The following is a 17,105-nucleotide window of genomic DNA, read 5'->3' as shown; positions in this document are numbered from 1 at the left end:
GATTTCTTTCTTTTTTTTTTTTTTTTTTGAGACAGAGTGTCACTTTGTTGCCTGGGCTAGAGTGAGTGCCGTGGCATCAGCTTAGCTCACAGCAACCTCAAACTCCTGGGCTTAAGCAATCCTCCTGCCTCAGCCTCCAAGTAGCTGGGACTACAGGCATGTGCCACCATGCCCAGCTAATTTTTTCTATATATATTTTAGTTGACCAGATAATTTCTTTCTATTTTTAGTAGAGATGGGGTCTCGCTCTTGCTCAGGCTGGTCTCAAACTCCTGACCTCGAGCGATCCACCCGCCTTGGCCTCCCAGAGTGCTAGGATTACAGGTGTGAGCCACCGCGCCTGGCCTGAGATTTCTTTTTTTTTTTTTTAACTTGTGGAATCTTTTCAGATATTTGAAACTACTACATCATTGAATAAAATTCACCCAGGCCGCTAATCTAGGCCATTGATCTGGTTCTATAAATTGGTTTTTAACTTTTAAAAAACATAATCTTTGTATATTTGTGTTTGTTTTTCCAATAGACTTGACTAATTCCTGGAAACAACAATTTGCAAATTCTTCCGCTAACAATGTCACTCTAAAATAAGCCTCCTTATTATTAAGAATTTGGCAAATTTAGTAACTTGGAAATTTATTAGAACTCAATTTGTAGTTTTAATTAAAAGATAAGGCTTTTTATAGAGAATTTTTCTGATCTAAGAATTCCTTCATTACAAGCACATATTTTCCCAGGGTGGGGTAGGGATGGGGATTGGTAGGAAATATAGTATTTTCTTTTCTTTTTTTAAGACCCAGAGAAGGCAAGGCTAAGTAATACAGTATTTTCTGTTACATACAGACTGGTGTTCTGAGAGACCAACACTTGCATTTTCTGCTGCAACTAATACTTGTTGAATGCAAGCTGTCTAAAGGAAATGCATGCACTTGTCATGGCGTGGGGAGAATGGCTGTGTTAGGGACACAAAGATGCTTCAAATATGGTTCCTGCCATCAAAGAATGTATTTCTTCCACTTGCTATCACTAAGGATGACCTTCTCAGGCTGGGCTTGGGTCCAGCCCTCAGGGTCCCAGGATGGGCCTTCCTCTGCCTCTGGGTGCACAAGCTCTACCCATGGGCCCCACACCTCTACCGTCCACACAGGATCACTCTGGCGGGATACCCCTGTGGGGGTGCTTGCAGGGCAGAAGACCCTGGGTTCCAGTAGGAAGCCTCCCAGAGCTGAGCCATCCCTGTGCTCTCACCACCCTCTCTAACCTGTCAGGGGCTCCTGCCCCATCTGAATTAGAGCTAACATCACAACCAGAGCAAGCTCTCTTGCCACAGGCTCTCAGAACCCCTCCTGTGCCCTTGAACAGGACTCCTATTTCCTTACATGAGGAGTGTCCATCTATTGGCATTGTCAGTGTTGGAGATGATTGGGCCTTTCTCCCTGTCAAATGCATGCAAGCCATTTTAAGGTTGCTTTGTAATTTATCTACAGACAAATCGAACCCGTAGTCAGTGCTTTTCCAATGCCATTAATTCTTTGATGGGTCCCTGGATACTACATATAAACCTGACCTCACCCCATTTGCATGGGGGGGCAGTAGGTATCACATTCCATACATAACTGGGCATGTGGATCTAACTAACAGGTCTGACATCCAGAATGTACCAGAAGAGAGGCTGCTATTTCCTTCTGTGCACACCTTACCCGCAGGTGCACTGACCCAAGCGTGGGAGAGCACAGTCTTCCTTGGTCTGGTGGCCACTTTTATTTCCCAGTCCATTTCTCCTCAGAACAATCCCCAGCAGCAATTGTTCAATCAGTGTTCTGATGACGAAGGACTGCATGAAACAGCTCAGAACTGCCTTTGGCATCTTGTTTCCTTTTTTTTTTTTTAAAAATAACTTTTATTATATTAAAGTCATATATGTAGATAATTTTAAGTCAAATAGTTTCATAAGGCCTTCAGTGACAAGCTGTAACCCTCTTTCCCATCTTGCTCCATGCTTGAATCCTGTTCTGCAGACTCATTTTCAAAGCATTCATCTTTTTCTTGTAGGAACTATCTCCACATTTCAAAATAATGTACTTAAACTCCTATTGGTTGATTTTCAATTTTTTTTTTAGGTAAATTTATTAATCACTTGATATGGAAAATTAGAATTTATGGCTCCTCCACCTCTTCTGTTCACCCACCAGTCTTCTCTCTGCCTACCCTTCTGGTACAGTTATATCACGATTTTTGGTTAAATCAATGTTCAGTGTTTACATTAATATACATATTGTTTATAGCTGAGCCTCATAGGGCTGTATGATGTCCTTTCTTGTACAAAATTTTATTTTTAAAAATCTTGAATATTCTCCCATTAGACAATTGGGGTACCAGTGAAGTCAGAATTGATAAATATTTGTCCATATTCCAGACTTTGAAATAATATATTTTCACCCCACAATGCACCTGTAATGCTAATATTAAAATAGTGCTAATAATATTATATAAAATATAAATAATTTGATACCATTGCAAATACTAACATAATAGTACTGATAATGCTGATTATTATTTTAAAAATTTTGTTTATAATTGAGACATAATAATTGTATAATTTGATGGGCTACAATGTGATATTTCAATCCATATATACATTGTGTAATGATCAAATCAAGGTAGTTAGCATATCCATAATCTCAAACATTTATCATTTCTTTGTGGTGATAACAGTCAGGATCCTCTTTTCTAGCTATCTTGTAATATACAATACAGTAGTATTAGCTATAGTCACCCTCCCTGTAATAGAACACCAGAATTTATTCTTCTTATCTAATTGTAAATTTGTACCCATTAACCGACCTCTCTCACTCTCCAGCCCCTTCTTCCCTCCCCTCCCCAGCCTCTGGTAGCCATTATTCTACTCTCTACTGCTATGATACCAACTTTTTTGGATTCCACATACGGGTGAGATAATGCAGCTTTTGTCTTTCTGTGCCTGGCTTATTTCACTTAACAGAACATCCTCCTGGTTCATTCACATTGCCATAAATGACAGAATTTCCTTCTTTTTCATAACTGAATAGTTTTTCGTTGTGTGTATATACCACATTTTCATTATCCATTCATTTGTTAAGGGACATTCAGGTTGATTCTATTTCTTGGTTATTGTGAAAAGTGCTGCGGTAAACATAGGAATGCAGATGTCTCTTTGATGTACTGATTTCCTTTCCTTTGCATATATACCCAGAAGTGGGATTGCTGGATCATATGGTAGTTCTATTTTTAGTTTTTTGAAAAACTTCCATGCTGTTCTGCATAGTGGCTGTACTAATTTACATTTCTACCAACAGTGTATGTGTTCCCCTTCTCCACATCCTCACCAGCATTTGTTATTTTTTGTCTTTTTGATAATAGCCAGTCTAACTGGAGTGAGGTGATATCTCATTGTGTTTTTGATTTGTATTTCCCTGATGATTTTAGTGATGTTGAACATTTTGTCACATACTTGCTGGCTATTTGTTTGTCTTCTTCTGAAAAATGTTTGTTTAAGTCTTTTGCCCATTTTTAAATTGGATTATTTGGATTTTTGCTATTGAATTCTTTGAATTCCTTATATATTCTTTTTTTTTGAGAACATGATACTACCACGTTATTTCTGCATATTGTGAGGATTTTGCATATACAGATATAAAAGGTCACTGTAAACATGCTTTTTAAAATAATTTTTTAATTTTTGCTTATATATTCTGCATATTATCCCCTTGTCAGATGCAAAGTTTGTAAATCCTTTCTTCTATTCTTTAGGTTGTCTCTTCACTCCGTTGATTGTTTCCTTTGCTGTGCAGAAACTTTTTAGTTTGATGTAATCTCATTTGTCTATTTTTGCTTTTGTTGTCTGTGTTTTGAAGTCTTTTCCAAAAAATCCTTGCTTAGTCCAATGTCATGAAGTGTTTCCCTGATGTTTTCTTCTAGCAGTAGCATAGTTTCAGGTCTTACATTTAGGCTTTTATCCATTTTGAGTTGATTTTTATATAAGGTGAGAGATGGGGTCTAGTTTCCTTCTTTTGCATGTAGATATCCAGTTTTCTCAGCAACGTTTATTAAAGATACTGTCCTTTCCCCAATGTGTATTCTTGGCAACTTTGTTGAAAATCAGTTGGCTATAAATGTGTGGATTTGTTTCTTGGCTCTCAATCTGTTCCATTGGTCTATGTGTCTGTTTTTATGCCAGTACCATGCCGTTATGGTTACTATAGATTTATTTATTTTTATTTATTTACTTTTTTAGAGACAGAGTCTCACTCTCTTGCCTAGGCTGGAGTGCAGTGTTGTGATCATAGCTCACTGTAGGCCTGGAATCCCTGGGCTCAAAGAGTCCTTCTGCCTCAGCCTCCTGAGTAGCTGGGACTACAGAAATGCAACACTATGCCTGGATAATTTTTTTTTTTTTTTTTTGGTAGAGATAGGCTCTCACTATGTTGCCCAGGCTGGTCTTGAATTCTGGCCTCAAAAGATACTCCTGCCTGAGCCTCTCAAAGTGCCTAAATTACAGCTGTGAGCCACTGCACCCGATCTAGATTTATATTATTACTAATAGTATATTTTAAAGTCAGGTAGTGTGATGTATCTAGCTTTGTTCTTTTTGCTCAAGATTGTTTTTGCTATTTGAAATCTTTTGTGGTTCCATAAAAATTTTAGGATTGTTTTTTCTATTTCTGTGGAGACTGTCATTGGTATTTTGATAGAGATTGCATTGAATCTGTAGATTGCTTTGGGCGGTATGGACATTTTAATGATATTAATTCTTCCAGTCCAAAAACCCAGGATTTCTTTTCATTTATTTGTGCATTCTTCGATTTGTTTCATCAATGTTTTATAGTTTTCATTGTGAAGATTTTTCACCTCCTTGGTTAAATTTATTCCTGGGTATTTTATTTTATTTTTATAGTAGTTGTAAATGGGATTTCTTTCTATATTTCTTTTTCAGATAGTTCACCATTGTTGTATAGAAATGTCACTGATTTTTCTATGTTGATTTTGTATTTTGCAACTTTACTGAATTCATTTATTAGTTCTAATAGTTTTTTAGTGAAGTCTTTAGGGTTTTCTATGTATATAATCATGTCATCTGAAAACAGGAATAATTTGACTTCTACCTTTCCAATCCGGATGCCTTTTATTTCTTTCTCTTGCCTAACTGTTCTGGCTAGGACTTCCAGTACTATGTTGAATAAAAGTGGTGCAAGTGGACATCTTTATTTTGTTCCAGATCTTAGCCAAAAAGCTTTCAGCTTTCTCTTTCTCTTCAGTAATATGTTAGCTGTGGCTTTGTCATACCTGGCTTTTACTGTGTTGAGGTATATTCCTTCCATACCTAATTTATTGAGTTTTTATTATGAAAGATGTTGAATTTTATCAAATGTTTCTTCTGCATCTATTGAAATGACCACATTGTATTTGTTTTAGATTTTTTTTTTTTTTTTGAGACAGAGTCTCACTCTATTGCCCAAGCTAGAGAGCAGTGATGTCATCATAGCTCACAACAACCTCCAACTCCTGGGCTCAAGTGATGCTCCTGCCTCAGCCTCCAGAGTAGCTGGGATTACAGGCATGTACCACCACACCTGGCTAATTTTTTCTATTTTTAGTAGGGGTCTTGCTCTTGCTCAGGCTGGTCTCCAGCTCCTAAGCTCAAGCAATCCTCCTGCCTTGGCCTCCCAGAGTGCTAGGATTACAAGTGTGAGCCACCATGTCCAGCCTGTCCATGATTTTGTTTATGTGCTGTATTATGATTATTGATTTGTGTATGTTGAACCATCCTTGCATGCCTGGGATTAATCCCACTTGGTCATGGTGAGTACTCTTTTTAATGTATTATTGAATTTGATTTGCTAGTATTTTATTAAGGATTTTTGTATTTGTGCTCATTAGGGATATTGGCAGTGGCAACCCTGGCACATCTCATAGGTGAGGTTAACCCCAACCCTTTCCCCTGCCCCATTGTGCCTTTGACAATGTGTTTCTGCTTCAGGTTTGCTTAGTCACTTCCAGCTGATGCAATCTCCCCTTCTGGTTACACAAGCTGCCTCCCCAACCCCTCCTCTCGATGTGCCCTCGAATGAAGAAACCAGAGAGAGGGAAACAGGAGACCTAGCGAGAAGTGACCTCCAAGGAAGGAACCAGAGAGAAGGAAACAGCAAAAGAAAGACTAACAGCAAGTATATTTAAACACTGATATAACTTTATTGAACGTTTTTACATATTTTTTTGGTCAAATAGCAGGTTCCAATGAAGTGAGGGAGATAATTATAGTCACCCTGCTCATTAGGGGTAAATTCAGTATAATCAGTAGTGGTATTATTATTAGTAAACTGAATTTCTGGATTACATCTCTTGCTATGTTCAGACTTCAACTCCCAATCAGTTTCAACAGTGACCTGGCCTGTAGAGTACTGGCTGATAAAAGACTTAATAGGAGACTCTGTAAAGCTAGCAGGTGGTTCTGTGGGTACTGGAATATTTTTTAGAAAGATCACAGGGGGTGGATGCTTACAACCAAACCCTCCCATGTTTGGATGAGGCTGAAAATGTGCACCTGTATCAGGAATTTCAGCCCAAGTAGGGCTCTAAAGATAAATGTCTCTGTCCATCCAAACTTGACCAGGTTGGACTCCCATATACACTGGAACTTCTTTAGTTGGTTTATTGTCTTGAGTATTTTGAGTTGAAGGAATTTTTCTTCCTGAAGTCGCTGTGTATACGTTGGTATTCTCTGTCTTTCCTTCATGTGTGTAATGCGTGGTTGGAGCCTTGCCTGTGTTTTGCGTAAGGAGACAGTTATCCAGCACTGTCATTCCAGTTGATTATACCATTGGGACCTGGTCTGGAAGAACTTTTAGCATTGTCAAGCTAATACTCAACTGATCATCTGCAGACATGTTTGGCTGATTAGTGGATTTGTTTGTAGACCATCCTTGCATGTGCTGCCCAGGGCCGGGTTCATAATTTGTGTATTTTTGGCCATAGTTGTCTTTGTTGATTTTAGTTGTCTCCAGAGATCTATGTGTTGAAGTTTGAAAAAAATCCTCTATTTTGTTTTTTTTTACTCTGATCTTTGTTATTTCTTTCCTTTTACTAATTTTTGGTTTAGTTCTTGTTTTTCTAGTTCCTTGATGTATAACATTAGGTTATTTATTTGGGGTCTTTCTAAAATAATGCTTACAATATTATATAAAATACAATTAATAATGCCAATGCAAATACTAACATAATAATAATTAGTAGTGATAATATTAATTATTCTTAATAATACTAATTAATACTAATATTAAAAATAAATATTAGGAGAGGGATGTTGCAAAATGGAATCCCTAGGTTATCTAGTGGGCTGGATTTTGCTCTGCAGAAGACCCCATTACAAGGATGGAATGATGAACTATAGAGTAGGAGCGAAGGTATTTGCAAACCACATATCCAACCAACAGCCAGTATCTATAATATACAGTGAACTCTCAAACTCAAAATAAGAAACAATCCAGTTAGAAAATGGGCAAGGGACATAAAAAGACATTTCTCAGTAGAGGACATACATATGGTAAACACACACATCAAAAGATGTTCAACATCATAGTCATTAGGGAAATGCACATTAAACCCACAGTGAGATATCACTACACACTTATAAAAATGACTAAAATAAAAAAATAGAGTGACAATACCAAATGCTGACAAGGATGTAGAGAAACTGTATTACTCATACACTGCTGGTAAGAATGTCAATGGAAAACATTTTGGCAGTTCGTAGTAAAGCTAAAAATGAACTACAATATGATCCAGCAGTTTCTTTCTTGGGCATTTATCCCAGGGAAATGAAGACTTACGGTCACACAAATGCCTGTACTTGAGTGTTTTGTTTATGATACTCCAAAACTGAAAACAACACAGATATCCTTTAATGAGTGAATGGTTAAACTTGGGCAACCATACTATGGAATATCACTCAGCAGAAAAAGGAACAAACTATGGATATTCTGAACAGCCTGGGTGAATCTTCAGAGAACTATGCTGAATGAAAAGCCAACCCCAAAGAGTTACCATACTGTGTGGTTCAATTTATATAACATTTTCAAATGACAAAATTATAGAATTGGAGAACAGATCAGTGGTTGCCTGAGGTTAGAGAGAGGCCAGGGGAAGAGGGAAGTAGATGTGGCTGTAAAAATATTAATACAATATGCAAGATCCTTGTGGTATGGAAATGTTCTGTGTCTTGACTGTATCAGCGTCAATATTTTGGTTGTGACATAGTACCATATAGTTTTGCAAGATGTTGCCATTGGGGAATCCTAAAGGGTACAAAGATCTCTTTGTATTCTTTCTTACAACTGCATGTGAATCTACACGGTGCTCCAAAACTCACCATACATACAGAAAATAGGAAATTATAGCTAAATGTACCTTTATTTACAAAATATTCATTACAAAATTTTACAAAATTTTTCCTTGTATGGAGATTTTTGGGACTTTTGTATAATTATCTTATAATTAAAGCTTCATTAGAAAAAAACCATTATTAGTGATAGAGGGTGTTACCATGAAATGATAAAAAAAATTCACTAGGAAAATAATAAAGATTCAAAAATATAAAGCAAAAATTAACAACATCTTAAGTAGAAATTGACATATCCACAGTAATAGTTGGAGATTTTAACACATTGCACCCATAAACCGAGAGATCCAGTGCAAGTCCTATTGTGTCACTCCTTGGCTCAAAACGCTCCAATGGCTTCCCAGCTCACTCAGAGCAAAAGCTGACAACTTCTCTCTTCTTTCCAAGGCCATCCTGAGCTCACTGGCTCATTAGCCTCTCTGCTCTTCTCTGCCTCCTGGTCTGTACTGGAGCCTCATCTCTCCTGATGGTCTGTGCCTTTCTCAAACTCACTCCTGCCTCAGGAGCAATCCCGCCTCAGGGCCTTTGTGCTGGCCGTTCCCTCTGCCCAGAAGCTTGCCTGTGTACCATACAAAAGGCTCACTCCCTCACTAATTAAGGGCGCCTACTCCCATGTCATCTTCTTTTGATGCTCTCCTTGGCCACCCTACCTAATAGAATGTGTTTTACATACACATTCCCTACCTTCTTTTTTTTACTGTTTTAAATCTTTCCCCACAGAATGTATCACCAGATAACACAGTGTAAGTTTTATGTATTTTCTGTTATTTATTTACCACACTAGAATGGTAAGGTCCACAGCAGCAGGTTTTTTACTGGCTATTTTTTCCCCATTGTTGTATTACCAGCACCTGGAACAGTGCTTGGAATATAGTAGGTTCTCAGTAAATATGCATTAACTTAATGAATGAATAAAACTTAAAGTATGGCTTTTCCTAGACAGAAAAAGTCTCTCATGTTTTTGAGGTCCTAGAGTAGGGATATTGAACATTTAAATATCTTGTGCTTAAGTGGTATGATCCAATATAACTTGATGAACTTGGTGAAATGATTCTAAAATTGACCTGGATTAATAAATGAATAATCAGGGAGATTCTTGAAATAGAACAACAAAGATATGGATTTTTAGCTATGTAATCTGCATTTGTTACATAGTTTAAGAATATTCAGATATAGAAGACAAAACAAATAGGTCGGGTAAGACTTATAAGATGTGTTAAGCATAGAGAAATTAGTCACCTGTGAGCCATGTTGGATAAAGTAGTGTAGAGCATATGTGTATGAACATGGAGTTGGAAGGACTCAGTGTACGCTAAATACTCATGGCACCTATTCACAGCCCTTCAGGACATTCAGATACAGTCATCTTTTGTTTTGATGGCAAAAGATATTGACAGATTTCTATGGATCATGAAAGATATTAGCCAAGAGTGTGGCTATTTAGGGTTTAGGGTTTATGGGTTCTGTTTACCAGCACTGAGCACTGAATATTGAGTGACAAAGCATCCGTATACTCCTTAATAAATTTATCTGTGTGTGTGTGTTTGTGAGAAAGCTAGCAAGCGAGCGAGCGAGCGAGAGAGAGAGAGAGAGAGAGAGAAGGAGAGAGACATGGGGACATTTAAAGCATTGCCCAAGACTGGAAACCCGACTGCTTGGGGTTAAGCAACTATGGCTTTAGGACCTTACCCATTCTGGCTCACAGGGGCAGAGGAAGGAGAAAGCAGACTGGTTTCTTACTAAAATTTGAGTCTTAGCAAAGTAGGGTTGTATGAGGTTAAGGAAATAATTTCTGACAAGGGAGGAGGTATATTTTTGAAACAGCAGAACACAGTGTGAAGCCAGAATGAGGGTGATAAACTGGGGACAAGGAGGGCGATTAGAAGCCTGGAAACATAAAGGCTGGTGCAGAGCAGGTTGGGAGAGAGGGTGGGGAAAATAGCGGTGGCCAGAAAGGTGAATTTTAGAATTGTATATCTTGGAGATGGAATATGTTTGACTGCCAGTGAGGTTGGTATGTGGTTCTATAATTTGGCAGATGAAGCAGTCTGAGGAAGATGCCTGGTATTAATATTTGAAAGGGGCATTGTCCTGGATGTAGATGTCACTCAAGATAATGTCAGGGAATGAAAAGAGAAGATTGAATCTGCTGCTGAAATGGTCTGTTGAGAGAGTATTCTAGAGGTTTCCTGACTTTGATAGTAGTGCATGGGGTCATTTATTGTGACTTTCAATTAAATGGGCAAAAGGAAGAGATTACCAGTGAAAACACAGTGCCTGCAAGTTATGGATAACAGCAGGTAGGAAAGAACTTGCTGGGAAATAGCCTGAAGTAATATGATAGTTGTAAATTCAGAAAATTACAGTAAAGGTCAAATTCCATTAGTGGATCAGAGTTTTAAAAGATTCCTCCCTTTGAAATATTTCAGGAGCAGCACCAAGAGTAGAAAGGAGGTTTAAAAAGCAAGGAGAAGAGAGAGATAATAAAAAAGTGCAAATATTGAATTGTAAAAAGCTATATGAAAGAGAGAAATAATTGGTTGCAAAACTTCCTAAACATCAATCAAACTTTCAGCTGTTTCGTGGTACAGGCAGAGGAGTGGAAGATCCACCATCAGGATACAGTCAAGAATTGATTCTTCGGGAATACAGCCTCATCCAAACTGGAGAGAACACAGGCACTGCTGCCTCTGGAGGTTAGCCTGTTGGCGGATGGAGCTGGAAGGTAACTTGGGTTCTCTTTTCACTTTCAGGTTAGTTTGCTGTAAAGAGGAGAGTTTAATTTTCCTTGGAGTCTGGATCTGGTTTACGTATAAATCCGGCTGTGAGAATTTTAAACGGAGCTCGCCCTCCCACTCAAGAAGGAGCCTGCGGCGGTGCTGCCCACCTGGCAAGCTGAAAGGGACCCCCCAACCGCACGTGTGTCCGGGCTAGAGAGGTTAAATTCTCTTCTAAATTAGACGTCTAGATTAGATGTCCCGCCACTTCCACTCCTCCTTTCCCCCCCTCAGGGCTAGGGACTGGGGAAAGGGACGCTGTAGACTTTAGTTCCCAAACTTTGGCATGCAACAGAATCGCCAGGAGTGCGTGTTCCCACCCCGGGAGTTGCAGCTGCAGTCAGCCTGCAGGGGCCAGGGGATTTCTGCCCCATGTGCGCTAAGGGTCACCTGCGCCGCAGGAACCACACTGTGAGAACCCCCACCCTGGGCTTAATCAAGTGGCTGGCTTTAGGGCAGGGCCAGTGAAAGGAACCAGCCCTCTCCTCGGGGAGGTCAGCTGGACTTGCTGAGCTTTCCCTCCAGACTCTCAAGTCTCCGAGGGGAGGGCAAGTCCTGGCCTTATCTGTGACCTCAGCACCTAGCGCGGCAGAGTTCCTCGCGGCCCGCGAACCAACCCCGCGCGGGTGCGGGGAGGACCCGGCCGGTGCCCCGCCTTCAGGGAAGGGGCCCTCTCTGTGGCACCGGCTGGCTGACCCCGGCCCGGCCGAGGGAGGTGCCGAGGCCAGCCGACCGAGCCCGCGCGGGTCGGTGGGGCGCACCGAGGCTCTCGGCGCCGGGGGACTGCGGGAATCCCGAAGGCCACGGCCGCCGGGGTCGGACCGGCAGCGGCGGGGTCGGCGACCACCCTGCCCGGGAGCGCACTGCAGCGCGCGTGCTCCCCTCCGCGGCGCCCGGGCCCGGCCGGGTGGGCCGGTGGGGGGGGCTGTCCCGGAGCGCCAGGCTCGCTCAGCCCGCGGTGCGGAAGAAGGGGAGGGTCTGCTGAGGGGCGGGGGGCAGTCGCGGGGGCGGGGGTCCGCCTGCCCGGGGGAGTCGCGGGGGCGGGGGCCGCCTGCCCGGGGGAGGGGCGGGGGCGGGGGGTCCGCCTGCCCGCGGGAGGGGCGGGGGTGAATCTGGGGAGGAGGCGAGGGGCGGGGCTGCGGGGGTGCGGGCGGAGCGCGGCGCCTGCGGTTCCCCCTGCGGCCTCCCTTGAGGTTGCAGCCCGGAGCCCGAGCTGCGGAGTCTGCGGCGGAGTCTCAGCGCAGGGTAAGGCGGGCGCTGGCCCAGCAGCCCCTGGGCCCGACACCCCCACAGCGGTCCCGGGACTCCTCGGCACCTGCCGCGCTGTGGGCTCCCTCCCTGCCCCAGGCCTGCCCGACCGAGACAGCCCCCTCGGGTTTGCAGTGGAGTCGCCTCACGTCCAGGACCTTTCTCGCCCAGTCCTTCCTTCACATTCCCTTGAGCTTCCGCTTCGTCCCTCTGTCTTCCCCCTGGGCATCTCTGCTGGAGCGCCTCCGAACTCGGCCTCCCCGACCCTTGGGGCCCCTGCCCCAAAGCCTGCCCGGAGGCTCGTGCACGCACTTCTTTCCCAGTCTGTCTTTTGTTGGGTCCTCAGTCCCGCATTCTATTTTTCCTGTGATTTTCCGAACTTTTACCCGTCCCAACTCGTCCTAGGGTAATACTGTTTAAGCAGATGGTGAAGCTGAAGATAACGGAGGCGACATAGATGTTTTAGTGATTCTGGTAACTCAAGCATTTGTTCAAAAAGGCACTCACTCTAGCCTGGGCAACACAGTGAGACTCTGTCTCAAAAAACAAACAAACAAAAAACCATTATTGAGCCCTAGTATGTTCGGGCTTCGGGTGCTGGGATGCAGCCACGCCCCGCGCAGGGTGCTGCTCTCTGCCTCGGTGACTGCAACCCTCCTGACTTGGCCATTCAGGCCACCCTGGGCTGGGACCATTTTTGAAACATGAAGGAAAGAGTCTTTGCCCATGGCGAGCGGCATAAAGACCATCACGGGCCACACAAACGATAAGCTGTGTTCTGGAAATTCATGGCACGGCACCCTTCGGTCGCAGAGAAGTGAAAACTCGGTTGGAGACGAGACTTGGGACCCCCGCTGTGGAGGAAATCGTGCATCCTAACAGTCAGTGTTCTCTGCTAAGCAGCAGATCATTGGAGTTCATTCCTTAGCAGTTGAATGTCTGTGTCAAATTTCCCAGAAATTATTCTCTGTTATGTTGCAAAACGGTTCTTTTAGGCTTCATCTCCTCTGAAATGTACCTGGTATGTGAAGACCCAGTTATTTAGCAGGAGCCTCTTCTGTGCAGCTCTTCTCCCTCCAGTCAGCAGACATGGCCTTGGGGTGTTGTCTGTCATGATTCCAGGTGATACAAGATTAAGGGACAAATTCTGCCTTCTAAATGAGGCCACCTCCATCCTCCCCACCATCCCCCAAAGCCAAGGCCTCTCTCAGCTCCCAGCTGCCTTCTTCTCTCCCTCTTGAGCGTCTCTCTGACCTCTAGTTTGTCCTGTCTGTTTAGCATGTGGGCCTTCCTGGTGAGACTTGAGTACATCCTCTGCCTCTCTTCAGCCTTTTCAGTGATGGCTCAGCTCTATGGTGACCTCCCACCGAGGTATGTTGGAGAAGGAAGGACTGGGGAGGTTTTTCTTTCTGCTGGAGGTATGCCTGGGGCCCCTGGAGGAAAGGCTTTTCTTATCTGTTCATCCTATGTCTCATGGGTAACATCTCTAGGCCTTCATGTACCTCCTTTGTCCTTGCAGGATTAACCAAACTCACCTGACCCCCTCTCAGCTAAAGACCCGCCAAGTGGGTTTGAAAGTTAAGGGCTCAAACTTCACGCTAGAAGGCTTTCCATTCCAGATCATAGCAGGCACTATGCACTATTTCCGGATGCCCAGGAGTTACTGGAGGGTCAACTTGCTGAAGTTAAAGGCCTGTGGCTTCAACACCCTCACCACGTGAGTGCTGGGCCCCTAGTAATTAAGAATTTGTAGTCTGAATTCCTAGCTCTGAAACTAACTTTATTAGATCAGTCTAGAGACTGACCCTTTTAGTGACTTTGTTTTCTTAGGATTCCTGGGTCTCCACTTGATATGCTGAGAATCCTTTGTAGGAAGAACCTGCTCCATTTCCTCTGAAAGGCCTCTGTCCAGAAAGAATCACTATAGCCTTGATGCAAGATTCCAAACTTCAGAGGCAGCAGCAAGTACAGGCGACTATAGTCCAGGTGGTCAACTACTAAAAAGGCTTGGGACAGCCAGCCTCACACCTCCTTGTATGTCCTCACTTGCCATAGGAGTCATAGCAGCACCGAGGAGTCCCAAGATGTGACACTATTTCAGAAAATCTTGTCTTTGAATGTGGGTTTCATTGAGAACAAGGCCTGGCAAGTCATAGAATCATTCTCATTTCAGAAGCTGAAATTAAAGAAAATAAATGATTTCTCTCTATCCTTCTAAGCTTGGAAATTGTTTATCAATTATTGTTTCGATAGTCATTTTTAGTTATGTCTTTTTCAATGTTTTGATTTTTTAAATATGGGCTTAGAAAAAAAATATCTGGAATGTCATTTGGTAAGTGATGGGGGATGGTGTTTTAAAGCATTTTCCCCCCTGAATTGTCATAATACCTTTTAAAAATCATGTTTCCTATTTTTTTCTCATTGTTTTGTATAACAGTGTTCACAGACATGGAAATCTCAGGAACTATTAAAATTTCAAAATCAACCGCAGTCTATTACTAGGACTGCCAAGTTTTTATTTATTTTTAGTATCCTTGCTTAGAAAAATGAAGTACCACTGTTATTTCATAAACTAGAAGAGATTCTGTTACCCAAAGAGGTAGGAGAGCATTATCACAGAATAAAGACAGTTTATGCATTGAAGAAATTTAACATTATTAAAAAAACTGCATTACCTTTATTTAAAAAATATTATTTACAGCTAATCATCCAAAGGCTCAGAGGCACAAGCCTAGAATTTGACAAAATCAGATTTGCTTACTTGCAGGGAGGCAGTGAGTCTCAACAAAGGCAGGGAGGACTTTTGGAAAGTTAGGTTCTAGCTAAAGGGTTCTGAGGGAAGTCTAGGAAAAGCAGAGATAAATTTTGGGTTGGTGGCTGTTTCTGACGTAGGATTAGAAGAAATGGGGATTAACTAGGGTTTGGGTTCTGGCATGAAGTAAAGGCAGTTTAGTAATTGAGTCTCCCTGGAAATAGATGGGTGTAGCAAAGAGGGTGAGAAAGTGATGGTCACTCACAGAGGGGCTGTGGTGTTTCACAGCTGCTACACGACCTTGGGAGAAACCGTGTTGCCTGTTAACTTTGTGTCTGCCTCCCAGCCTGAAAATGGCACGGCTCGTTTTTCTTTCTCATTCTCAGTTGATTTTCATTCTTTCAGTCTTGGATAGATTTTTAATTATTAAAACTTTTCACTACGGCTCCACAAAAACTTTGCCTCAGGGCCAGCGGATCTTGACCAGTGTTTGAGAATACAATGATGGCTTTTATTTCCAGGCTATTATTGGTTGTATTATATTATATATTAATTTTTATACCATCAAAACTTTAATTATTGTACCTTTATATTTTATTTGTGTTTGTTCTCTCCTTTTTTTGAATATAATATTGGGCTTCTGGTTTTATACTCTTGTGATATCTGATAGGCTGGTTTCCTTTCTTAGCCTTTTATGGCCTTAAATAATTTTCTTTGCTATATTTCTAGGCAGTATTGCCTTCTTTTGGAATGATAGGTTAATTTTTCTAATTGTTCCATTTCCTGTCCTCAATTAGCTTGAGAGATATATATTCTTTTACTGCATACTGGAGAGTTTAGAATATGCATCCTTTATTTATCAACAACTAATACTCCCTTGTACTTTTACCCACCTTTTAATGCTAAAACCTTACCAAACTTTATCTACTGTTAACTTCCATTCTGGGGGATAAGCTATTGTTGCTATATATTTTAATTCTAAATAACAAGACATCATTATTGTTGTTCTGGGACCATTTTCCTTCCACATAAAGAATACGTGTTTTACTTTTTTTTATTGTAGATCTGCTGGTGACAGAGTTCTTCTCAGCTTTTCTTTTTTTAATATGAAAATGTCTTTGTTACCCTATTATTTCTGAGAAATATTTTCATTGGTATAAAATTCTAGATTGATAGGTGTTGTTTTTTCAGCTGCTGCCTTTGGGTTTTCATTGTTTCTGTTGTGAAGTCAGCTATCAGACTAATTGGTGCTTCTTGGAGAATAATATATCTTTTTACTTAATTCCTTGAGGGATTGAAGGATTCTGTTTTTTTTAATAGACATTATTTTTTAGAGTAGTTTTGGATTTACTGAAAAATTGAGCAGAAAGTACAGAGTTCCTATATATCTGCCACCAGAATGGTACATTTGTTATAATCCATGAACCTACATTGACACATAATTATCACCCATAGTTTACATTAGGGTTCACTTTAGGTGGTATACATTCTATGGATTTTAACAAATGTATAATGGCAGGTATCCAGCATTATAGTATGATCCAGAATAATTTAACTGCCCTAAAAATCCTCTGTGTCCTGCTTATTCATCCCTCCCCCCCTTAACCCATGGCAACCACTGATCTTTTTAATGTCTCCATGGCTTTGCCTTTTCAGAATGTTATGTAGCTGGAATCATACAGTATATAGCCTTTTCAGGTTGGCTTCTCTCACTTAGTAGTATGCATTTGAATTTCTTATATGTTTTTTCATGACTTGATAGCTTATTTCTTTCTACTGCTGAATAAATTCCATTGTCTAGATATACCATAGTTTATTTAGCCATTCACCCACTGAAGGACATTTTGGTTGCTTCCAAGTTTTGGCAGTTACATCGAATAAAGGTGCTATACAAATC

The 17,105-nt window shown here is 41.4% G+C and overlaps 1 protein-coding gene across 1 annotated transcript in view; it reads left to right on the top strand.

Annotated features, from left to right (window-relative positions):
* Window positions 1-12,134: 12,134 nt before the first annotated feature.
* LOC123641141 (beta-galactosidase-1-like protein 2) overlaps window positions 12,135-17,105 on the top strand; it is a 40,517-nt gene continuing 35,546 nt past the window's right edge. The window contains exons 1-3 of the mRNA XM_045555645.1: window positions 12,135-12,166; window positions 13,735-13,827; window positions 13,976-14,173. Coding sequence (XP_045411601.1) covers window positions 13,736-13,827; window positions 13,976-14,173 — 290 coding nt within the window. The 5' untranslated portion in view covers window positions 12,135-12,166; window position 13,735. The remainder of the gene's footprint in view (window positions 12,167-13,734; window positions 13,828-13,975; window positions 14,174-17,105) is intronic.

The sequence above is a fragment of the Lemur catta genome, chromosome 7, assembly GCF_020740605.2.
Source record: "Lemur catta isolate mLemCat1 chromosome 7, mLemCat1.pri, whole genome shotgun sequence".
NCBI lineage: Eukaryota > Metazoa > Chordata > Mammalia > Primates > Lemuridae > Lemur > Lemur catta.
Note: the sequence above shows the minus strand (reverse complement) of the source record. Positions and strands in the feature narration are given on the sequence as shown.